The following is a 26,514-nucleotide window of genomic DNA, read 5'->3' on the forward strand; positions in this document are numbered from 1 at the left end:
ACACTCGTTAGAATGTTGCCATAATCAGAGGCTCGTTAAAACCAGCTACAATTAAACAGTCTGGTCTTTATAGCCCTCCATACTGAAACTATTAGTGAAATCATCCAGAACACCCAGTTTACTAACACACACATTAAACACACACACATACACACACATACACACACACACACACACACATACACACATACACACACCCAAGGTTGGGAAAGTGTGTGTGTGATTTCTGACTGGACTGTTGACTGTGAATGAGCGCCTTCCTGCTTCATTCAGCAGAGCAGGAAGAGGAGAGAAAAGAAGAAGAAAGCATGTGTGTGTCCATGTGTGTATGTGTTTGCTCATTTTCTTCACACATATGTGGAAATGGATGGAGGTGATGTGATGTCTGGTATTGATCCACTCAACATGGCTCCATCACATCATAATGGTGACGTCATTCATGGCAAAAAAAGAAAAAAACAGCTGCTGTATAAATTCTTTCAGGGATGAGACATTTAATGACCCCCAGTAATAAACCAAAGATAAAGATGAGGATTTAAACCTGATCAATGAAGATGAAAAAACTTTTCTATAAATACATTTTCTGGGTTACCGGTGGTGTTCATGAAAGCGTTGACATTTCTTGTTCGAAATGCAAAATGCTCACGGTGTAAAGAAAGTGATGAATTTTGTGTTCGAGCTTCAGCTACAGTTATTAGTTCTGAATAAAAGCAAGGCCCTTGTTTTAATATATGTGATAAACACAATGTGCTTTTCATAAAAAATGTGTACAGCAACAAGTAACATAGAATAAGATTAGAAAATACAAGAAAACCACAACAGAACAGAAGAAAAAAGGAAATCAAGCACAAATAGCTCAACTTATATGAACTCATTCAACAATGTGAAATACTAGGAAACAGACTTAACAGTACTCGACACATTGGTTGATTGCCAAGTAGTTCCTGGAAGGTGCAGTGAACAAAACACAACAACACAAAACCAGTTAGCATAACATATGGGCAAATGAACTGTGAGTGCAATAAACCAGACCCAGAATATTTTGTTTTTGTTTTAAATATCTTGATAAATGAAGTATTTTTTTATTTTTGTGTGTGACGTGTCGTCTAAATGTCCCTGACTGGTAGTTTCTTTGTCCAGACGAAGGTAGTCGGCTTGCTTTTTAGTCAAAACATCTTTGGTCTGACCCTGAGGCTGGCTGGCTGGTAATTGGTCCATCTGGTGTCTAACTGCTTCTCCTATTGGGCGCAGATGACCCCCTGTGACCTCGCGATTGGCTGATCGCTTCAACATGTGACCCAGGAAACGCGATCCGTTACTGCGGTTGCCTGACCCCGCCTCAAGGTCAACTTCTTTCTGGAAGTCACTGGTGAAAGGTCGCGGCGGTGAAAGCCGATTGGCTGTTGTGGTTTTTCAGTGCTTTAGCTGTGGTTGCCTCTGGGTGTAAGGGCCGAGCAATTAAACAAGCTCACGAGCACGCGCATACACATGCAAGTATGCAACAACATGCACACTTGAACACACACACACACACACACACACATAAAGCCACACTTGCAAAAAGGTCATGTCTTACACAACTTACCACACACACTTTCAAACAGGGGCAGGAGTTAAAAGTAATTGTAAATCAGAGAGATATGAGGGAAAGATGGTCAGCAGTCTGGTAAACAGATGGTCTACCACATACATACATACATACACATACACAACACACACACACACACACACACACACACACAGAGCAGTATGGCAGCTTCGTCTGCCTGGTGGGAAGAATTAACATTCTCGACATCATACACTCCTATAAACACACAATGGTACAAAGTGACAATCAATAAATGCTCACGCAAACACAGACGTCACATACACACGTGAGCACATGCACACACAACATACATGCACACACACACACTCACATATCGAACAGATTTATTGTCAATGCAGCTGCATAAGAAAATCCATAGCTCAACTGTGGAGAAGAAACTTTCAGTAAAGGCTGAGAAAGCGTCACAATTTTAGACTTTTCTCTCCTTTAGGAGCAATTTCACTTTCATTTTACAGACAGAAAAAGGGAGAAAAAGAGAGATTGAACTGTAGAGGAGAGATATACAGAAAAAAGGAGAGACATATATATATATATATATATAAAGAGAGACATAAAGGTGGACTTTTAAAACTAGATTAAAGAATTAAAGATTAAAGAAGTATTGATCCACTCACGAGTGGATCACACACACACACACGCACACACACACACACACACATACACTGGTACACACATGCAGATACACACATGTACATACACATATACAAACACACAGAAAGTCACAGAGAGAAGAAGAGCTGCAGAGAAAGAGATCTCATCTCATAAGGGGAAGAATGAAGCAATAATTCAGTGGTATTGAACTGCTGGCTGGCCAGAGAATCGATCTAACCACACCTCCTCTCCTCCTCCTCCTCCTCCTCCTCTTCTTCTTCTTCTCCTTTTACATCAGTTTTTTTCTGTCCTTTTACCCACTTTTCAGCTTCACCCGCCCTTTCCTCTCTCTTCTTTGCACTCTTTTGTTTAAACACCACCAAAAGATAATAAATGCACCTCTTCAGCGCCTCTCCTCTTTGGCACTTTCTCCCCTCTTCTTTCTTCTGTCTCTCTCCTCTGTTCACGTTTTTATTGTGAAACAGGAGTGGAGGATCTGTCCTCATGAAACTTCTATGAGTATTGATCTGCGGGCAGCTCTGGACTGAGAGGAGGAGTGAGGCTGGAAGGATTCAAGGAGGAGTGATGGAGGAATGGTTGGATGGATGTGTGGATGAAAGTGGCAGAAGGTGTAGTTAAGAGAGAGGGGGGAAAGAGACGGAGCAGAACAGGGGGAGGAGTTGGGGGGGAGGGGGGGATTCGTGCTGAGATGCTTTCATGGGCAGCAGGGTGGCAGAATGAGTCGAGATCAAACAGGTTCAAGCCTCAGTGTCACCAATCATCCCATCTATTCTGCTGAGGTGTCTTTGTTTGTTGTTTACATATTTGAGGATGTGCATCCAGCTGGGAAAATTTCATGACAACATATAGTATATATGGACATTTTCAGCTTTTAGGAATAGCAGAAGGTGCTGGAAGATTATATATAATAAAATTACTTTATATATTTCTATGAGAGACCTCGCATACCACATGTCCCAACTTGGAAAACAAGCACCCTCCCTCAGAACATGAGACTCACTGGACTAAAGGGGGATGTCATTTGGGGTACTTGTTTAGTCTGTGTTGTGTTGTGGCCGCTTCTCTTGGCCACTCTTGAAAAAAGAGATCTCCACAAGGACATCCTGGATGGAGAGTAAAATCTATATTTACCTTTTTCTGACAAATACCTCTTGTGACTGTGCGAATGAAGAGAAGTAAAGATAGAATAGCGTGATGTTGTCGTAGCCTCGCAAAACCTTCACAGTGTCATGGTGCATAGTTGTAGTAAACATACAAGTGACACTGATGACACTTTCTGTCATCACTGCCCTTCTCTTCCTCTTCTCATCTAATATATTAATCTGTTCTGGCTGAAATACCTACAGATTTATGTTCTGTTTTCAGTTTCCATGTCTTCTCTTTGCTTTGATATGATGCATGTGTCGTTTGTTGCATGGCCACATGTGTCCAGATAAAGAAATGATAGCATTCACATTAGAGGACGTGCATATTCATAAGACTTATAGGAACCGTCACCACTGGATTTTAGGTGCTTAAGAGGAACATCTACTTCGAGCAACAGTTAAACAGACTAGTGTTTACTCTCTTAGGCTTACTTCCACCCGGTGATATGGATCATAAAATAAACATTTTCTTTCTGTTTACAGTATTTATGCTTTGTGATGTATGTATTTTTAATTTATAACATGGCTTACAGACACTTAGACACACAACGTTACTTTTACTGTAAGTGTTTTCATTCTATTCAGCAGCAGAGACAACTGCATTTAAGAAGCTCTTAACCGTGTTCACGTATACTCGCTCGTAAGTGCTGCTTTGGGAAACGAGTGTAAAAATTAAAGAGCGTTGGGGTAGAAACACTATTACTATCTTAACTACTAAGACCAGTCATTATCGGGAAAACAGAGCCCTGTTTTGTCGTTCGGGTTGGACGACTCGTTGGGGTAGTTGGTACCCTCTTTGAGAGTTTCTCAGCAGAAGCCAAACAGCTGGAGGCTCATGGGCAGAAGCCCAGTTCGACTTCCAAGTGTCCAAGCATCCCAACATACACACCTACATGACAGAAAGGCTCAGTGTGTAAACTAAAGAGAGACTGCCTGCTTATAAATCACTGGATACATATAATGATGTACTCTGTGCTGGAAGGGATGTTTCCTCTTGGGATATTGAACATTTTCCATCCATCCTTTTTACGATCCACACAGTTTACAGCACAACAACAACCCCTCCTCAACTCCCCTCACCAGATCCGCTACACTGTGTTCAGTTTTCTGCCCCATCTGAGCACGCACATCTCAAAACAGCATCACAGGGAAACCCGTCTGTATGGTTGGAGATAAATATATTCAGTGTTTGTGGGTGTCAGTGTGACTAGTGTTCCTATGGCGAATGCACTTCGACTGGTATTACCGAGGCCTTTTACAGCTGATGTGTAATCAATTGGACGGCTTCTGCTGCACTGATACTATTTCTGTTTCTGCGCGGAAAGAAACCACCAAAGAAATCATTTGAGAAACCTGACCTTTTGGCTTCAAAGTACACGCACACGCATACACACACTGTACGTTAGCACATATACACAGACTTACACAAACCCATAAACGCACTGAAACATTCACACACCATCCAACGATTTAAGGTACATATCGTTCTATTAATAAAGAGTCAGTTGGAGGCACTTTAGGCCTAAGGCATCGAAACCACTCTAAGTCATCCTGTTATGTATGTGTCTCTTTGAATGTGTGTGTGTCAGTGTGTGTGTTATATTAGAGTTGGAATCGGGTAAACGTCTCCAGAGATGTACAGAGTGTGTATCTGACATTGGCAGTTAATTCTGACAGTTGATATCCCTCCGACTGTTAGGCAGCTGTTTTTGTAGTTTTGTTTTTCTCAACCATAACTGAGAAAACTCCTCCTTCTCTCTCGCCTCCTCTCTCCTCTCACCTGATTTCTATTCTTTCACTGCTTCTCTCCTTATGTCTGTGTCTTCCTTCACTCTTCTCTCCTTGACCTACCTCCTCCAGTCCACTCAATCATGTTCATGTAATTATCATATATGAATCGTAAAAATCCTAATTGCTCCCAAATTTAAAATATGGACTTTCCTTGGAGTAGTAATTTTCATTACATCCATTCATTTTCAATTTTCAACATCTGCTCTTTTTACAGCTCACAATTTATGAAGTTATGTTGCTAACAAATTGAGTGGTTTAGGACATAACAGAATCCAGAAACTTGGGTGTGATTTGATAATAAAACACACACACACGCACGCTAAAAGAAACTGGAAAGCAACACATAACACATTCAGCTGCAAGTAATTTATCAGTGCTGGATGTGGAAAGTACCAAATATCACTCCAGCTGCAAACTTGGACATCTCACACACACACACACACACATACACACACACACACACACACACACACACACACACACACACACACACACACACACACACACACCCTCAACACCCCACACCTTCTTCTATTCATTTAGTGCAGCCTCTCTACATCTTCCTCTCTGTCTTTCTCTTTCTTCTTCTCTTCTTCTTCCCTCCATCTCTCACTCACACACACATGCGGTAACTTCAGCACAGGAGGTTCAACAACAGGGTGAAGACACATGTTCAGTACAGACAATTAAACACAGAAACACACATGCAGACGCCTACGCATAATACTTTAAACCCTCACACAGACTGACAGAGCTTTCAGACTTGATTGACATATTGATTGTGTAAAGACTGTAGAAAAACGTAATTGCAACATTAAAGTGAACACTAAGCGTTCTTTAAAACCGTTCAGATTATACCTGCAGCATTTTTTATCATACAGATGCTTTTGACACCATTAGTTACTCCATCAGGTCTATTCATCAATGCACATTTGCATGTAGAATTGAAACTTCTGCACTCCATCACAGGGCTGCTGTCGCTATAAATTGCTTAAAGGGTTATTCCACCCAAATTATTTCCTCCTTTACGTCTAGTGGTATTTAACCATGCAGATAGTTTTTGGTTTTATTTGTTCAGGTTTTAGACATTTCTGTTGCCACCCCAATACAGAGTGAGAATGATGGAAATTTGTGCCAAAGCACTGAAAAATGATCTTTGAAAAACTCAAAAGCGGTGTGTTCTTCCAGAAACAATGTTACTCAAGATAATCCACAGACACTTGCAGCAATGTTGTTTTTTTTAAAAATGGAAATACTTTCTACTAAGAAATAGTCCCTATAAAATCAGTCAGCATAATAAAGTGAACATTGTTTCTGGGATTTCATAATGCTGTGGAATTTTTTAAAATGTAATTATACAATGCTTATACCAGCATAAATTTAATTCTCTTTACTCTCATTGTATCGTGATCACCAATATCTCAAAACCTCAACAAATACAACCAAAATAACTTACTGCATTGCTACCGTACATACCACTAGAGGTAAGTGAAAAAATCTTGTTTGTGTAATTTGGGTGAACTGATCCTTTAAGTGGCAGTTGGCACACAGATTGACATGTTTTTGTGTGCCAAACGAGAAAATACTTCCACCAACGTCAGTGGGTCTTGAATTACATTTTAGATTAATGTTGTAATGGATTTTTTCTTCATATATTTCGTCATGGAAACTCAGATTATTCATATCAAAGCATAAATGTCGTCAATACTGGGATAACGCCAGGCTAAAGTGAAGAAATAAGGGCACAACCCTAAAACATATTCACATCAGATACTAGAGCTTAGATGCTTATCAGGTATGAATACCAAAATTAACACATTTGTACACTGGCAGCCTCTCAGCACAACCACAGTCCACTGAGCAGCCTCACTGGAGCAGTTTTAGCATCCTGCTTTAAGAGAATTTCCACAGTATTTGTTGATGTGGTTTTCTTCCCAGCCAGATTTTGAACTGCCAACCTTTCAGTCACAAGCTCGCCTCTCTAACCTCCAGGCTCTTTGAGATCATGCTGAGCAGGTTCATTATTTTCCAACCCAGTTTTACAAAAAACAAAACAAAAACAAAACTACTTGATACCAGCTTGGTACATGGGAATAAAATGTCACACAATGGCTGCACATTTTAAAAGCCATAATCTAACAGCCATCTTTTTGAAACAAGCATACTGAAGCATAGTTGACTCAGGCAAAGCTGATATAGATACAGATGGTGAGGTGGGAGATGCCCTCAGTATCTCTGAGATTAACCATATAGCATGTCATCACAACATGCATGTACAAAAACATTAGGTTTTGCATCAAATGAATGTGTAGACAGACATTAAGTTATATTTAAAGTCTGCATATTTGTATTTTTCCCCATCAAGACTCATGAGTTATAGAAGAAAGGAGTTGTTTAAAGGATAGGTTCAACTTTCTTCAAAAGTGTCTTAAAATAATACTCAAAGGCCCACATGAACACTGAAACAGTTATGACTTGTTGTTCATACTGGCCATTAAAAGATTCCTTCCTAACGCGCTTCCAATTGAGGAAATGGGTGAAAAAGAGGGAACTTTATACTAAAAAAAAAATGTAATTTTGGAAGATATACTCTTGGTTTATCAACTCAGATGGCTGAAGCCTCATATTAACTTTTAGATAAACTCTGGAATATATTTTTGCACAGAATGAGGACTGTGGATTTCGTCCCCCATTGTTAACATGGACAATGCATTAGAAAGGTCAGTAAGAACAGGAGGAATGATTACAGCGAGCGTAAACTGTTTGAATATACATATGGACATGTGAGTATTGTTTCAAGACATGAAAAAAATGTGAATATATCCTTTAAACATCTGCCATGACTTTATTGGCTGGACTTTTTTGTTACACCCACAAGCGCAGCATGAAGTGTCCACTGAAGATTCACTCTTTTCCAGACTTGGAAGTGCCTATTTCATGAGATCTTTAAGCATCTTCTGTCAGGATAAAGTAGGAAACCAGAATAAGAAGAACAAGAATAAACAATAAAACGCATTTTTTTCTTCCCCTTTTTACTCATTATCCCTCTCTCTGTTTCTCTCTGTCTTCTGCAGCGCTGAACGAGCCAACCATCGACTACGGTTTCCAGAGGCTTCAAAAGGTCATCCCTCGGCACCCCGGGGATCCCGAGAGGCTGCCAAAGGTACCGAAACAATTTATATTCAACCTTTGCACCTTTATCTGATGCTCTGTCCCGTACTTAGTAGCTCTTCAAAAAGACAAACCTGTAACTTCTCAGTTACATTGAGCTACACTGACATAAATTCAAAACACAAAGAGCAAAATGAATTTGTGTTTTATTTGTTTGTTATGTGTGTGTTATGTGTTCTCAAATCTCCTGTGGGTTGTTTCTTTACCTCTTCATGAACTCATGCATGTGTGTAAGCTGCTTTACCCCGTTTATAAGCTGAGTGTTTGAATCTTCTGCAGATCAGAGAGTCATTCATATCTGATTATTTGTTTATCAGCTGCAGATCAAGCAGAGTGTTTAAAAGGATCAGCAGATGTAAACAATTAGCACCAAATGATGAGCTCTGCTTTGATACCAAACCCTGTCATCTTGATCTGTACATGCAGGGAGATTTTTCATTGTGCGTATGTATGTGTGTGAGTGTGTGTGTGCGTGCATGTGTGCGCATGTGTGTGAGCTTACCAAGTTGACTCGGTTCAACTCTGAACTTGCCAACCTGGGTGGGCGGGGTCATGACCTTGTAAACAGCTGCCGTTGATTGGCTCCCCATCCGCACTGGAGCTGATCCAGGATTGGCAGTCTTAGCTGTGACATCATCAAAGAATGGGCGCTGGTCATGCTGTGATGATGTGGCGATGACGTGATGTCATCATGGCCGTGCCGACACCCTGGCTCCTGCACATGTGTTAACAATCGCACATAATGTAATGTGCGTTATCATTATACATCTCAAACACTCCACACCTCAAATGTGGAGTCTGTGGATCCAGAGTCACAAACGTTTTTGCTTTCACTTGCTTACAGTATACTGTTGTGTTTTTAATCTCAGACAATAATGAGGTTTGAGGACTTTTTCACAGAGGGCCATTCTCTTTAACTTCTTCAGGGTTTCAGGGTCCTGGTGTTGTGCATGCTGGCTCACTGTCACACTGTTGTGGTTTACTGGGACACTCAAATAGATCAGAGCCATCGTTAATGTTATTCGTACCAGCTGTGCTTTTCTGAACGTGACAAGTCAAAATGTCTGTTGTAAAAGAGACCTATTATTTCTAAATCTGGTATTGAAACCTACAGTTTGCAAACATGAGACAATGGGAGTCACATGATTGATGAAGGTAGCTGATGCTATACGTATTTGCTGGTCACCTGGGGATTTAGGCAGAGCTAAAGGCTAAAAGTAGATTTTGGATTGGTTCAGTGAAATGAGGAAGATGAAGTATTACTGATTGTTAAAAACTTGGGATCATAATATGTGCAGGAACTATGTTACAGATGGTTCTAGGTAGATACAGTATGAGGTTAGGATTCATTTTTTTAACAGAATAAGCAAGAAGTAGTTTATTGGTATGGTCCCATATTCCAGGAATCACATCCATATTAGACAATTCACACTTCACGGTTTATGTCCATTGCCAGCATTCTGTGCCAATAAAGGAAGTAGTTTGCTTGTAGTGAAACAGAAAGTAAGTGCGTGAAACTGGGGGAGGTGGATGGTTTCCATCTGGATATCACATCCTAGAATTGGTGTTTGCCTTTGTATTAACTGTAACTACAACCATTCCCTAACCTTAACCCTGATCATACCTTAACCATGGCTTAATGCCATAACCACAATCTTTCTCTAACTGTAAATATTCTGGAGTACCAAGCACAGATATTGTACATAGATAGTGAGAATTTCTAAAAAACTTTGAAATTGGATGTAAAAGAGATCATTATTGAATGTAGGTACAGAACTATGAGAGCTGTTAGCTGTTACAGCGACATAACTTTCATCACTAGTACCACCCAGTGCAAACTTGTGTGGGTTTTGCGTGGAGACATCTGAAGTAGACCAGCTGCAAAGGTTGAGGAAGCAAACAGGTGAAGGTTAGTTTTAGAGTCCCATCGGTGTCATTCCATGTTTTACTGCAGGCAGGTCTGAGAGCTACATTGTCTTTGACAGTAAATAGATATGCCTAGTAGCATGTAGATTTTTGCCAACAGTGCTACCTATTCTGTACATTTTTGCATCTAAAAAATCATAGTAGTCATGGTGTTAGTTAGGGTATATTTTTAAATGTTAATTAATGCTGATTTAAAAGACTAATTGGAAGACTGCAGCAAAATTTATACACATTTCCATGACAAACCACAAGGATGTCTTCCTTTTTTGATACCACTGACCACTGAAGATCTGACAGGTTGAAAAAGCTTTTTTTTTTTTTTTTTTTAAACTTTGACTAAAGCATAAATTGTGCAAAAGGTTGTAGGAATCAGGAATGGAGCAAATGAATGAAGTCAGAAATCAGAGAAGATTTAGTCATTTTAAGGGATTTTACCTGCATGTGACCAGGCCTGTTGTGTTATAGCAACTAACAATAAATGCAATAAGTTTCTGCAGAACATTTGTACAGGAAATGATGTCAGTAACATGAGGTGTGTGATACCAGAAGTGATGTTAGTTCTACTTTCTGGTAAAGTCTGAGTCAGTACAGGGAAATGATTGGCTCACTTTTGGCACACATAAACACAAACTCATGTGCATGCAGACAAACACACTCACTGCATAATGGTCAGAGCACGACCTTGTTAAAACAGAATATGTAATGCTTCCACCTTTTCTGCCATAGGTTTCTGCTGAAATGTAAAGGGGATATAAAGCTTTACCTCCTCTCCACACTTCTTGTTAGATTTATTTATACAGCGGGTAATGTGATTGCAATCTAATTGGTTAGACCTGCATTTTGAGCTGTCAGTTCCCATGAAGCAGCATGGAAAATGATGTGGTTGCTACTTAACTAGTTAGCAATAATTCTTGGTTTATTCTCCTTTTTTAAAAATTCCCCATCACTGTATGTTGTGGTTGTTTCTGTAAAGCCAAAACACTGCACAGAAGAGTGCAATTAACAGTTTGAAAGTGGCAAACTTAAAGAGGAAAAAAATGAAAAATATTGCTTCATCTAAGCATTTGCCAACACATTTTCTTTTGTGGCTCATACCTGTCAGGGGGAATAAAACAAACGAGCACATTACTTCAATTAAATTGGTCCATAAATACCTTAAGAACCAAATATTGATATCACTTCTGACCCCAATCCACAATAAAGCACTTTTCTAGGGCCTAATGTATTTTCCTTATCCCCATGGATAACTGGTCAAGCCTATTATAAGCAACATGATGTCACACAAGATATTTCCAGGCAAAGCTACAATGAGAACCGTCAATGCAACCAGAGTAGTTGGATGCATTGATTAGGTATCAGATCCAACCAACGGACGAGACTAATCAGAGCGAATCGAGCAGAAACTTCCAGAGTTTTTACTTCATGAGGGGCACTTCACTATTTTTCAGTTCACAGAGCATAAAATGAAATATTAGAAAACAGTTTGACGTTTGAAGAAGCTCAAATCTCCCGTCTTGATGACAAACAGCGTTTAAATTGAGTGGAACATGTGACTGCTCCACCTTCCTTTTGCTGCAAACTGTTCTCTGTTTAGAACAAGGTTCCTCGTACATGTTTGTATCTGTTTCTGTGTATGTGTACCAGTGTGTGTGTACTGTACTTGTGTGCAGCGCTGGGTAATTTATCATAGTGTTGCCTAGTGGTCGATTGAGACTTTATTACTGCTGCCCACTAGCAGTCACTGTGTGCCTGTGTGTGTGTGTGAGAGAGAGAGAGAGGGAGAGAGAGAGACTGTATATGTATTTGTCTTATCTCTTATCTTATTTGGATGCTGGATGCATGTGGGAGCAATGTGAATATATTCTTTTGTTTTTGTGTTTGCAGTATATGAGGAGGTTATAGTGTGTGTGCACTTAAATGTTTTGAGGACATACATCAGTTTACAGTCACATTGTGGGGACTTGCCTCTCTTTTGGGGACAAAACAAGTCTGTGTGCAGTTCTCCTCCTTCAACTTGACAAAAGCAAGTTCCCATAATGTAAATCATTAAATTTTAGTTTAAGATTAAGGTAAGGTTAAGGTAAGACAATGTAGTGTCCTCTGAAGTGATGGAAACCCAACTGTGTGTGTGTGAGTTGATATGAGTAGGTCGGTGATGGAATATAGTGGGTGTTTTGGTTGGCGCCACACACACACAAACACACACACAGACACACACACACACACGTCTGCTTGTCGCGAGTATCGATCAGCCCTTTTATTGAAGTTATAAGAGTTTGTTGCCAGCACTATAAAGAAGGCAGACAGACAGACAGACAGACAGACGGGGCAGTGGGGTGTATGAGAGGATTACGAGTGGACAGCCGATTCTATAATTGTTCAGTGAACATTCAGGGGATTTTGCTGGCCACACACACACTCTCTCTCTCTCTCTCTCACACACACACACACCAGTGTTCAGCTGCCAGTTTGTGTCATAGTGATCTCTTCAGCATCCATCCATATGTGCGCTTATAGTTGCTATATACAGTGAAACACGTACACACAGTGAAGCCTGAAGATAGATAAACTGTGTTCCCACTGTCCTGTTTAACACTATTGGGGAACACTTTGAAGTTACACAGAACAGCCTGGGACTTTTTTTGTTTGTTTGTGTATTGTTTTTAATTTTAGCATGGGTGGACTGAGGACTCCAGCTGTTTTATGTCCCAGTTACACACTGTCAGACCTGCAGCTTCTCAGTACAGCCACAACTCATAAGAATGCTGCAAAAACTCTGTTTTTTCATGGAGGCCTTCTAAATCTCTGTTCTGAGTTTAAGAATCTCAACTCAACACTGAAAATGTTTGATAATCAAGAACAGAATTTTGCCATAAAACAGATTTTATACTCTGATCACCTGTGTGGGCAATCTGCCAATAACTAAGCGAGTAAGAAGCAGAAATGCCTCTCTGGATGCACAAAGAAATCAATCACCACTCTTGGATTGTAGTACCGTCCTCACTGCAGCGGAAAACTGGTGGAAGAAAAAAAGCAGCACTAAAGACAATAATGGTTCTCACGGGTTTTGGATTATTTTCTAAAATGTAATGAATAAAAGGTGATGTCATTGCACAAACTGCACTCTTGCGTGAAAGTTTTAAGCACGAACATCCGACTGTGTCTGCATCCATCCTGAACCCAGATCATGGGAATATGCTTCTGTGCTTGCAAGGAAAGAGACACACAACAGCATATTAGTGTATTAATGTGACTGTAAGATAAATGTATTTAAGTTATACTGTGTGTTATTATACAGCATAATTCTTGCCCACTCGCATCTGTCCATTTAATTTATAGCAATTGTGCTGCAACTAAAATCTTTAGAGTTTTGCAAAAACATGGAATATGTTGTTTTGCTGAATTTTGAAAACAGAATTTAAGTGACAGCATCCAAAAGCAATGCGGAAAAACAGAAATGTCTGTAGTTGAAGTTGGGGTTCAAGATTTCAGTGTTTCCCAGTGAAAGAGTTCAGGTTGGAAAGGTTGACCAGTGTGTGTCACCCCGTTACTCTGTGTGATTTCCTGTGTGACTCACTCAGCTGACATGGCCATGCGACTCATTTTGATGATATCATGCATTGTACTGAGGTCATGTCATCGGCATCACCAATATGAGTAATCCTAGTGATGCATGAACATAAAGACATGGAACTCTCTCTGTCTCTACTGAATATATATCTGTCACTCGCTCATGTGTCGATGCCAGCATCATCTCAACTCCGCTGAGAAGAGATGAAATCTGAAACCGCACGTCCTAACACTATCTCACCGAGTGAGAGAAGATGTTCCCCAGAGGATGTGTGTGTGTGTGCACGGATGTCAATACTTGTGTGTGTGATTTTTCGCCACATCCCTCTGAGCCCACATGTAAAGTATGACATCATCTCTGTGCAAGGTGTGACCCTGCATGTATGGCATCCCTAATGGGACATTAGAAGCGGATCAAGCGGCTAATGTACCGGCATTAGGGAGGAATAAGTCATATGTGTGTCATGTCTGTACCGGCCTGGCACACGCACGTTACATACACATCTGACCCCCATGGATGCTCAGCTCAGCGTTTCCTGGTTCTAATGCATAGAACATGTGTGTGTGTGTAATGTATGGTTATCACATTAGGGCTGGTCATAACTCAGACTGTAAAAGCACCCAGACACCTCCTGTTATTCTTTCTCGCTGCCAACAGATCTGTCTTTGCTTTCACTCATCCCCTGCTTCTCTTTCTGCCTGTCAGTCAACCTGTCTGCATATTTATACAAGAATAGATTAAACTAAATGTTTAAAAAGTATTGATGAGTTAAATAAATTTAATCAAGGACTTGAATCTTTCATTCAATCAGATGGCTTTGTTGAGATTGAAACAGATTTTTTAAAAACCGACAAGACATGAAAATGAAATGACAGATGGGTACATGTCAGGCGTACATTGCATAAATATTTGACAATCACACAAATCAAGGCAAACATTAAAGAATAAAGCTTTAACATCTGGCTTTATAGCAGCAATTACAGGAATCAAAGAAAATGGCAGGAATCTCAGATTTAAAAATAAGCATTTCAGAGTCGGTTTCTTTAGCTCTACTGTCATAATTCGTCATATTCATCTACTGTAAACCCAGAAATCATTTGATGGAGGGCTAAATGCAGAAGGAGAAGGTCAATCCCAACACAGCCCAGTGTGCACTGAATTAATGATTTGCATGTCAATTAACATTTTGACATCTTAGTTTGGTTGAAAAGTGAACTTTTTATTTATTTATTTATTTATTTTAAAAATCACCAGCATATCAATGACTACATTTCAATGTGTAATTTGACCTGCTTGGCAATGAAGTATAGTCATTTATATGCAGTTGTATGTAATTTAGACAGACACTTAGACAGGCCCAGTGTTAAGCTACAGTATATGTTTATATGTCTTTCAACCTGAAAACCTGAAAATCACTGAATCCATCTCACAGTACTGTGAAAATGTGACTCAGTTCAACAGAATTGATGCCTGAAAGATATATTTAGTCCCAGATTTCACAGGAAAACAACTTTGGTGCCACAGTTAGATCTGTTTCCAATGTTGCTGCAAGCTGTCCTACTGACACATGTTTAGACCCTCAGGATGTCAAAGCCAGATTATTTTGACTTTTTGATCAGTTTTGAAACATAAATGACACCAACAGTGTTGATCTTTCAGTCTCATTCGTATCCACACAATGCAGCTGGAAGCATTTTTATTCTGTATTAAGGAAGCGGTAATCTGACAAACAATGCTTTCTTAGTTACAGATGCAGCCTGGGAGAGATTAATTAGGCAATGTGAGTTGTGGGGTGTCTAAATATGACGATAAGACGTAAACAGGCAAACTATTCAAAGTGCATCGATCCCTGCAGTCGGTAGCTATGACTGATGTAGCGTCACAAGCCAGCAGACCTGATAATGATGATGTTACTAGAGGATCATCTTTCCTTCCCGTTTATCAGCTACTGCCTTACCGGAACCACTCGAACATTCAGGATCAGGTTTCTGTGAGTGTGAGTGTGTGTCTGTGTGTGTGTGCGTGTGAGCTGCTCTGTTCGCCAGTCTAATGATGAGAGGTTAACAGAGAGCCAGCTTGGCCATAATAATGTGTAAAAGATTGAATTTAGCACCATGGGCAGGCACACTGAAACTGCTGACTGGCTCTGTGACCTCTCATATCCTCACACACACACACACACACACACTCACGGATGGAGAGGCAATATGTTCCACCACGCAAAAACACACAGGAGAGCACGCATGGAGCCAACCATAAGTGTGTGTGTTAGTGTGTGTCACACAGCGCAGGTTAATACTGTGAAGCACAGAGTAATTTTCTCTCTGTCGCCGGGCGGCCTCACGCTGTGGAAACGACAACACATTAACTGTTAAACAAGACACCTTAGACCCCGGGGTGGGAGCTGAGAGGAGAGGGAGAAGCATAGAGGGGTGGCTGGGTATAGGAAGAGAAGAGAAACAATAAAGAGACTGAGAAAAATAGAAAATTGTAAAGGGGGTTAGTGGGTGGGGAAGCTAAAAAAGACAATTCCCAATGTGGAGTCAAAGCGTGAAGAAGGGAGCGGTGGAGAAAAAGGTGAAAATGGACCAGGGAAGCAGAAGAGGAGGAAGAAGAGTGTGGAGGAAAGACTTAGATAAAGAAAAAGAGGATAAAAAGGACACTGAAACATCAAATTCAGGATTAATTTAAAACAACTTCTATCACAAGAGATTTTAGACAATAAAAATAATATGCAATATATAAAAGTAAATCAGAAATTTTGCCATTTGAAAGGTTGTCCGGACTGTAACTCCAACAGAGCCACAGAACTATTAACAACAAATCAATGTGGTCTGATTTGAGCAGCAATGAACAGCAGAAGATCCTACAGAGCACTTTAGATTTACTTTAGAGTATATTTTAAACACCTGTCACTTTAGGATGTCATTTAGATGCATAAAAGCACTTGACTTGATAGCAGATAATCTGCCTTTAAAAGCAGTAAAGAGCAATTTGTTTATCATGAATAGATGGTGAAATGGATGATGGTTGACGGTGTGTGTGGGGGAACGAAAGAGGGGAAGGAGGGATAGCATGTGTTTTTGTAAAAAAAAAACAAATTTTATGTGTGTTTTTTTTTCCAAGTGCAGTTGTGGGCCTGCCTTCATGTGTGTCTTCACACACATCCAAAAGACTACATAACTGAACATGTGTTTACACCTTTTTCTACTTTCTTTCTGTTTCTCTCAGGAGGTTATTTTGAAGCGAGCAGCCGACCTGGTAGAAGCCCTTTATGGTTTGCCCCATAATAACCAGGTAAGGAACAAATATACGCATGCAAATATCCAGCTGGAAAGAGGAAAAAGCGTGAAAGCATTTCTTTATCTGTTGTATTTATGGTGATTATTGTTAAGTGATTTCTTCCTCCTGTGTAGGAGATCATCCTGAAGCGTGCGGCGGACATCGCAGAAGCTCTCTACAGCGTTCCACGAGGACACACCCAGCTGTCTGGCTCCACCCACAGCGGCATGATGGGGGTCAACTCCTTCACTGGGCAGCTGTCCGTCAACGTCTCCGAGCCCTTACAGGCCAACCAGGGTAAGACTGAGAGTGTTTATCATCTTATCGTCGTGTAGATTCATCTTCATTGTAACAACTTTGTAAATAATACACATTAACATCTCTGATATGGAAACACAAAATATCTTTAATTTCTATTTGAAAGAAAAAGAGTTAAGTTTTCCTTATTGTTGCATGACATATACACAATTATATATATAGTAATATAGGTTGCTCAAGCACAGTATCATAAAGAAAATACATGCGATGTAATGGTGGAATCATGTTTTGAGTTATTCACAAACAAACTGACAGGATCTGATATAACAAATCCTTCCTGTGTTATGATAAAAAGTGAGTTACTGTTTCAGAAAATGCATTTATAGTATGGTGATTGTGTAATATTTCTCGCAAAGAGCCAGCTAGACTGTTTTGTTCTGAGGCAATTCAGTTTAATGCTTAAAGATCCCCTCCAGACAGATAATAATGTGTGTCTAATATGGCTTTTTAAGAAAAAAAAGTATAATTACCATGTTAAAATCCATAAAACGGCATCTACTCCTTCTCCCTCATTAAAAAATCCTGAATCTATAAAAGTGCAAATATATTTCATTTCAAAAGTTTAACTGCTGGACACAGTCCAGTCTCCTACTTCACTGAAAAGTCCATTATCAGTCTCTGTGCACTGGAGGCTTCAAGTTTCCACATCACACTTGTGTTGTTTTGAATACTGAACCAGGATTGGCGCCAAACTAGTTGCATTGTCACAAATCATGCTTGTGGGCCCGCCCCTTAAAATCAGATTTTCAATGAGCACAGAGAAACTTTCCACTTTCAGTAGATAAATGTGAAAACAGCCTTCAATTGTCAACTCTGCACATACATCATTCTGCACAGTGAAGTTTAAACATCCAACTGTAGGAACAAGAAGAAAAACACATTTTTTAGGGGAGGGAGAGTTTAAGAAATTTTTGCAGTTATTCTGAAATCTCTGTAAACATAGAACTTTGCAGCATGTTGCTTAAAAACATAATAAAGCTTATAAAAACAATAATAAAGTCTGGTTATTTACTCCTTTATTGGCCACCACATATGCTTTCAATCATCAGTGATTTTATTATCTGTACACTTTCGCCTCTATAAACAGGAAAAGTAGTCAATTTTCTGAACATGTTTCATACAAATTTCCAACCTTAATCTGAGCAGAGCTACACGTCACTTTGACCAACTGTCCAATCACCACATGCTCCTCTTCCTCTCCACCATATTTCCCGCAGGTTTCGTGCGCAGCAGCAGTAGCGTGTCTCCTCACGGTTACGTGCCCAGTTCCACACCACAGCAGACCAGTTACACCTCAGTCACCAGCACCATGAACGGCTACGCAAACAACGCCGGCATGACCAACCTGGGAGGCTCGCCCACTTTCTTGAACGGCTCTGCAGCCAACTCGCCTTATGCTAGTGAGTATACATATGAACCAAACATGAACCAAAGTGAAGTAAAGGTACAAAAATCCACCTCATGTGTCATTAACTCCATAAACTACCACCACTTAACGCTGCATACATGTATATAATTCTGTAAATACACACCACATATACACACATGTACATACCTGCAGACTCACAGATAAAAACAATGGTGTGTACACGCAAACACATTCTCAACCACATCCACACGTCTGTAGACAGAAAGTTAAAGTCTCAGATGTGCTGTGTGGAGGTTCCCCCATGGGGCTTTCTGTCTCTGTGTCTTCAAAAACAATCAGCAACTCACAGCTCACAACTCCATTTTGTCCTCGTCCATCTTCTCCCTCCTTCCCTCGCTGCCTTTCATCTGACAGCCACACCTCTCCTCTCTATGTTGGTTAATTGCATCCCTTTTACATTTAGCAGAAACCAAGTGGGCGATAGGGAGAGAGTGTGAAAGAGAGATACAGAGAGATGTGAGATGTTGTTTGTCTACCTGCATGATGATAAAGGAAAATGAAGTTGTGAACGTTTGACTTGAGATGATTTAACTTTAATGGAACCGTCATGTGCGACTTCTTGTATTTTTTGTACTTTGAATGACCAAATGTATGTGGGCATTACTAATCATCTCATCTCATTCCAAAACCATTCATACTGTATGCTGATGTGTGCAGCCTGCACTGTCCTGGCACAACTTTCAAAAAGATTTTGGAACCTAGTTGCGGGGATTTGCTCTGGATTTGGCCACAAGAGCATGAGCATATGAGCTCAGTCAAATTCTTCCACACCAAAGTCTGAAAACTTTGTGTACGGGGGAACTGTCATGTTGAAACAGGAAATGATCCTCCCAGAACTGTTGCCACAATGTTGGAAGCAAAGTATTTTCTAAAATATCACTGTATTAAGATTTCCTTCAACTGGTACAGAGAGGCTGAACCTAAACCATGAAAAACAGACCAAAAGAAAATATGTCCACATACTTTTGGCCACATAATTTATTCTCAAAAAGCCAACTTCAAGCCAGTTTTCAAGCCATAACATCTTAAAAAATGTGTACTGCATATCATTACTCACATAATATGGATGATTTTCTAATTGATTAAACAATAAATTGGAAAATCATGTTCACTGAAGTAACCATTTTCTGTCTCTTTCCTTTACTCTCACCCTTCATCCCTAATCTACCCTTTTCTTCCTCATCCCACCTCGCTCCTTCCTTCTTCCTCTCTCCTTACTCCTCTACCACCACCTGCAGTTGTCCCATCTAGTCCCACTATGGCCTCCTCCACCTCTCTCCCCTCCAACTGCTCCTCCTCTTCTGGCGTCTTCTCCTTCTCTCCGGCCAACATGGTTTCGGCGGCCGTTAAGCAGAAGTCCGCCTTCGCTCCAGTGGTCAGGCCCTCCTCCTCTCCTCCACCCTCCTGTACCAGTGCCAACGGCAACGGGCTCCAAGGTAATTACCATGACAGCAGCCAGTCATTTAGAAGATGCTTAGAGGGAGGGCTTCCCCAGGAGATGATATCAGGAGGATTTTTGCTTCTCTGGTGAATTTTTGAAGCTAATACGTCACTGGAGTCTCTGTTTTGTTTCACATCATTGTGTTAGTCTTCTCTGCTCATGTAATTCATCATCAGTGATGACACAGATGAGAATATCTGATTCATCCTGATGTGAGCAAGACGAAGAATATGGTGATATTAAAAAATGAAGGCAAATACAATTAAAGAAGTCCTCATACCTAAACAACATACAGGTATATGATTTGTCTGTGCCTTCCAAAAAGACCCAAATGAGTTTATCAAAAACTGACTGACACAAGCGTTTTCTCTGTCGCATCTGTGTTTACAGTTTCAAATTTCGCCAACTAAAACCAATGTTGATTGTGATAAAAGACACGGCTCAGAAAGCTGTCTTCAGTGTCAAAGGTCATGCACATTGTACACCCAATCATGCACCTCGACCTCCTCCGTAAGACTAGAATCATGCAACATCCATACTTGCTGCTTGTGCTACTTGTAAGCAGAGGTTGAACAGACAAGTGTTACTCACATGCCTGCAATCAGTTGTGTGTCGGGAAAATGTGACCATAGTTAATTTTAAAACATTTTAAAGATCATTTCTTGACCACATTTGACAGTCAAAAGTGTAGAGAGACAGGAAACATGGGTAGAAAGAGAGCAATGAGATGCAACAAAGGTCTGCAGCTGCAACCGCACCGTACACGCTGCAGCCATGTTGTATGCGTCTTAGCAGGCTACTGGGGCGCCCCGTTATAAGTATTTTTAAATGAACAATTTCTCTGATGAGGACAGTCTCAATCATTTTATTCAAGTCTGCTTTTTGTACTACTTCATCTTTGGAATTAATAGTTATTCACTCTCTCTCTCTTCTCTCCTGTTTTTCCTCTTTACTTTTAACCCTTCCTCCTCTTATTCCTCTGACCTTTCACCCTTCTCTTGTCATTTCTCTGTCCCTATCGCTCTCCTTTCCCTGCCTGTCTCTCTGCCTCTCTCTCTCAGATCAAACATTTGTGGACTCTAGCAAGTACTCAACAGCCAGCTCTCTACAAGGCCTGGCCTTCACCTGAAGTATGTTCCTCAGCTCTCTCTTCTTTCAGTCTTGTTGACTAATTAATTCTGTGATGAATGACTTCCTGGTTTTGTATCTTTTTCATTCTTAACCACTTTCCTGCTTTTTCACCCCGACTTTTTATTTGATGTCATACTTTCCTTGTCTATCTTTTTTCTCTCTCCATCTTCCTGTTTCATCATCACCTCTCCATCCTCTTCCTCCTAAAGTTTCCATCCATCTCCCGTCTCTTAGCACAGATCAAGCCATTCTGTTGCTTGGTAACTCCCCCCTGTCTTCCTATTGGCTGGGAAAAAAAGACAGGAAGTTAGATATTTAGAAAGACCCCCCCAAAAAAAGACATTTGGCAGAGAGAATTTATTTCTCAACATCTCTGGCTTTGTTTAGCTGTGCGTGCATTTGCGCTTGCATTTCTCTGTGTGTGTGCGTGTGTGTGCGTGTGCAGAGACAGCATGTGCGGGGGTGTGGGAACTCAAAGCTTAGCCTCAAAGCATAGCTGAAATACCCACCCCACTTGCAGCTACACACACACATACACACACTTTCCTCTGTCACACACACTCGATGATCACACACTGGCAGCTTACTAGGGAGCGATCAACAATGACAGCTGTTCGACTCTCTTGACAGTTTATACTGTCAGTATACCTGCCCTGTGGTGTGTGTGCGCGCACGTGTGTGTGTGCACACTCGTGAAGGAAAAGAGAAAAAACCGGAGGCTCGACTGAAACAATAGCTGAGTTTTGTCAAGCTGGTACTAAAAATGAATTCTTTTCTCTTTACAGTTTTCACTTCTCATGAAATATAAAACCAGTTTTTAATTCCTTTCTCCAGTCTGCTGTGTATGTGTGTGTGTGAGTGTGTGTGTGTGTGTGTGTGTGTGTGTGTGTCATTTTGGGCTGGGCCCTTCTTCTCACATGTTGACACCCATCCCTCGGGTTTAAATACAACACACACACGCCATGATGCAATCTGTCAGGCACACACACACACACACACACACACACACACACACACACACACACACACACACAGACATACAGTAAAAGACACCAACTGTTCACATGCAGAATTAAGTGTGTGTTTGTGTGTGTGTGCGGCATCACAAAGAGCCAACTTACATGATTTGTCCCTGCTTGATTTTACTGATTTATTCATCTATTGATGTTTTAAATGTCGCTGCAGTCACACAACTGCACAGATGGGAAAACATATTGATGTATTTACGGGGGAATTTTTTACGACGATGAAAATATTTTGGCTATTTTGGCTTGGTTTTAAAAACCTATTTTTTTTCTCCCCCCCTTCCTCTCCCTCTGTTTCCCTCTTTCTCTCTCCACCCAACAGCAATCCCAGGAATGATCGTCCCACCCATGTAAAGGTGTGAGTGCATGCGCGTGTGTGTGAGTGTGTGTGTGTGTGACTGCGTGCGAGACGAACCAAGCACACTCACACCGATCCTGGCGGAGGATTTCGGTGCGAGTCAGACTCCGGTCAGGGACGGAAGCAGCTGTCCCGATCTGAAGGAACAAACCCAACTCAGGCCCTTTCTAACACAAGAACAACTGCAAGAAAACAAATGAAGAACAAAAAAAAACAAAGACTGTTTGCAAGGAAATAAGTTGTTTAGACTTTGTACACCTTGATGCTTTTATAGGAGAACGGCCACACCTACATTATGACTCTCCACAAACACAGGAAGTGTATTTATTTAGGAGAGAATCCACTTCCTCCCTCGAGTGATTGTTGATTTGTTTTTTTTTTTTCTTTTCGTGCAACAATTAACGTGTGATAATCATCTTCTAACTATATCTTACATGAGGGATTTTCTATTTATGAAGTTTGGTCATTAATGAAGGAATATAATGTGAAGAATACCTGATGATGATGATGATGATGAGTAAAAGCAATGATGTGGGATTCATACAGGGTCAAATCCAGCCGACACAGACAAGCCAAACCAGACACACACACTTTCACTTGTCTTTGCCAAATCCATACTACCGTTACTCTCTCAGCACAAATACTCAGACTGAGAGCTCTTCCTCTGCATTTTATCGATCAGCCGGAGGATTCAGATGCTTACTGCCTGCGACTGATGCTGCAGTTTTAGCCATTGAAGAAATGCCAGTGTTTACTTTGAGCTTGCTTCACATATGTCTGCACCGCCGCTCCCTTGTGCTACAGTTTTCAGGAAGTGCAAATCAGTCTTTCAGCCAGTAGAAGGTGCACAGAGAAAGAAAATTCTGTCATTAAACAAGCAAAAGAAGGAAGTTATAACAGAAATTGTCTAATCGCAGTGCTAATTGAGGAATGGTTTGACGAAAGCTTCACGTTTGTTACAAATTATAATATAGAGTCATTCATAAAATCGGAGACCGTAAAGAGGCCATAAACAAGTGCAGCTACTTCCCCACAGGGGAGTGTGTGATTACTGGGTGCCAACAGCTGCTTCAGGATTTGACCCAACAGCTTTGCCACTGAATTCGTTCACGATCTGTTTTAAAGTCGGACACAGCCACAGTGACCTCTAAAAGAGGGAGAACATGTCTTAAAGACTGCTGCCATTTTGATTTTCTTGTGTTTGAGATTTTCTTTCTGGAGTTTAGATGAATCCTTATTTGTTTTTTTTTGTTTGTTTGTTTGTTTTTTTTTGGTTTGCTGTGTTCTTAATATTTTTATTGTGATCAGTCGGCCAATCAGATTGTGTTTCTTTTGTTACCTGCCCACTGATCCGGTTAGATTGATAACATGAGTGAGGAAAATTAACCAATGGTGTGTCTTAAATGCGCTGCAAAGAATGTCAAGTCACTACATCTTCAACTGAGTCTTAAAATCCTACTTTTTGAAATGTTGTGGAAACATCTGCCACTGAGGTACACTGCCTTTGCTCATTTTTGAAAGTGCAAATATGATGCAATCACAGTATTTCACCATATTTGTGTCCCATTTTTTACTTGTTGTCTTGAGATGTTACGATGAAAACATTGTTTGCAGAACATGAAAATTAGCCAGCGGTGTGTCTTAAAGGCCCAGGGTGTGCAAGAATGAGAAAAGCAGCTGATAGTTTGATAATACAAGTCACTTCTCCCTCAGCCCTGCAGTCTGAGTGTGTAGTGTGTGATTCAATAGTCTTAATTCATTTATTATCATGTTAATTTTGCCAAAGCCCGTATTTGAGACATGAACGCCTACACAGTCTATGACGTTCAACATGTCATCACACACAGTCAGAAACAGTAAGAATGCCACGTACGACTGTCAGTGCTTTATAAAAGCATCGTTTTTACATCTGCATCAGGTAGTGTTCATAAATACATCTTCATGTTTCATTTTTTTTTTTTTTTTGTAATCTAACTCAATTACATTGCCCATGAATAGAAACTGAATGAATATGGATACTTAACCAGACAGAAAACGTGACTTGCTTCACATGAACTGTGCTGATTATCTCATGTTCTTGGTAAACAAGAATACATTTTATATTTTTGATGGGTGTACTGTTCCGGATAATGTAAGAAATTACTGCAATTCCTGCAATTTTGAAGTTTACATGAAAATAAGTGAAAGCAACCCACTCAGACGGAAGTCAGCACTAAAGCAGTAATCAAAAATTTGGATGAAAGATCAGGGACAGTATCAAGAATGCAAAAAAGGCAACAAAAAAAAAAAAACATTTAAAAAAATTGAAAAAACTTGTGATTTCAGGATAAACTGAAACCCTGAAAGAAATCCTGCAAACTCACATCCCTTAAGATGCTCCTCATTTGCTTTGTCTTCATGTTTAACAATTTTAATGTTATTAAGACATCTTATTTGCTTTTGTATTATAGTATCTGTTTATTAAAAGCCATACTTCCACTGCTAATTTCAATCAAACTTAAATAAGCCATGGTGTATTTTTTTTAATCATTTGTAAAGAAGCAGGGGGATGTTTTCCATTTTGTCTTGATTTTATCAATGTTGTTCATATCATTGTTGTTCAAATTAGCATCATTTTGTTGCATTATATAGGTGTAGAGTTTATAAATATGTCATTATGATTATCTGTGTTTGTCTTCCATGTGATGGATTTTAAGATGGAACAGAGTTGCTTAATGAAGATATTCCTCAGCCCTCGTGCTAAACATGAAACAGCCGGCTGAGAGAGATGGAAGAAAAAGTCTCTCCTCTTTCGCTGTTCTTTTCTTCTGCAGCCACTTCTCTTGCTTCAGTCAAGTTTTCTGTCCTCTCTCTCTCTCTCTCTCTCTCTCTCTCTCTCTCTCTCTCTCTCTCTCTCTCTCTCTCTCTCTCACCCCCTCTCTCTCTGCTCCCTTCCTCCATTCATTTCCCTCTCCCACCTTGTTTTGATTGTGCTATTAATACTCTGTATGTTTGCCCTCCTTCTTGCTTCCCCTCACATTTCCTTTTAAAAAAAAATGAGCCACCTATTTATTTTATCTCAAATATGGGTCTGGAGACCACTTCTGTATGTGTCTACATGTGAGAGTGTGTGTGTCTGAGCGTGTGTGTCATCATTTTTCCTCCGAAAGATAATTGTGATGTGTTAAAGCTGAGGGATGTTTTTTTTTATAGTACATATATAAATACCTGTACAGGAGGGAGTAAATAGAGGGTTTTGTTAAAGCAATCTGAAGCACTTGTCCAACAACAGTAATGACATTTATAATGGCTTGTCTGTGTTCAGGCTTATGAAGCACGGTGGTCATCATTCATACACACATTATTGGCAGTATCAGTGTGGAGGTGAAGAGAACAGAGGAAACTACTGTAAAGATGATAATGTTGATTTTTTTTTTTTATTATTATTTTGAAATTTGAAGTGTAAAATAACTTTTGGACTCTCACTATATTTAATTAAAGTTCTTTCTTCTCTGTGAAAATGTGTTGTTTTGTGGCGTTGTTGCTCAAAATTTGCGTTAGTTTGTTTAGTTTATCAAGAAAATATGTGAGGAGCAGATTAAAGACACATACATGTAGTTTTTGGCTTTCTAACCAGGAAGACAAAAGGCACATAAGAACTTTGCTCACATGGTCCTGACAAAAAAAAAAAACTAGCACGTCATAATTTTTTGCCGTCTTTTGCAG

At 40.1% G+C, this 26,514-nt stretch overlaps 1 protein-coding gene and 1 long non-coding RNA gene across 5 annotated transcripts in view; one reads left to right on the top strand and one right to left on the bottom strand.

Moving 5' to 3' along the window:
- Positions 1-25,828, top strand: part of LOC122995833 (transcription factor COE1-A-like) — a 95,931-nt gene extending 70,103 nt beyond the window's left edge. For 2 of the 4 annotated variants that reach the window (XM_044371210.1, XM_044371211.1), the window contains exons 12-18: positions 8,232-8,320; positions 17,057-17,122; positions 17,242-17,404; positions 18,643-18,825; positions 20,093-20,290; positions 21,357-21,425; positions 22,774-25,828. In XM_044371210.1, coding sequence (XP_044227145.1) covers positions 8,232-8,320; positions 17,057-17,122; positions 17,242-17,404; positions 18,643-18,825; positions 20,093-20,290; positions 21,357-21,424 — 767 coding nt within the window. In that variant the 3' untranslated portion in view covers position 21,425; positions 22,774-25,828. The remainder of the gene's footprint in view (positions 1-8,231; positions 8,321-17,056; positions 17,123-17,241; positions 17,405-18,642; positions 18,826-20,092; positions 20,291-21,356; positions 21,426-22,773) is intronic. The other 2 variants (XM_044371212.1, XM_044371213.1) reach the window with 2 other exon arrangements.
- LOC122995834 lies at positions 7,845-9,432 on the bottom strand. The gene is made up of 3 exons (XR_006406862.1): positions 9,171-9,432; positions 8,831-9,043; positions 7,845-8,114 (listed from the first exon to the last, which is right to left on the bottom strand). It is a non-coding gene; the product is annotated as an uncharacterized LOC122995834 (long non-coding RNA).
- Positions 25,829-26,514: the final 686 nt, after the last annotated feature.

The sequence above is a fragment of the Thunnus albacares genome, chromosome 13, assembly GCF_914725855.1.
Source record: "Thunnus albacares chromosome 13, fThuAlb1.1, whole genome shotgun sequence".
NCBI lineage: Eukaryota > Metazoa > Chordata > Actinopteri > Scombriformes > Scombridae > Thunnus > Thunnus albacares.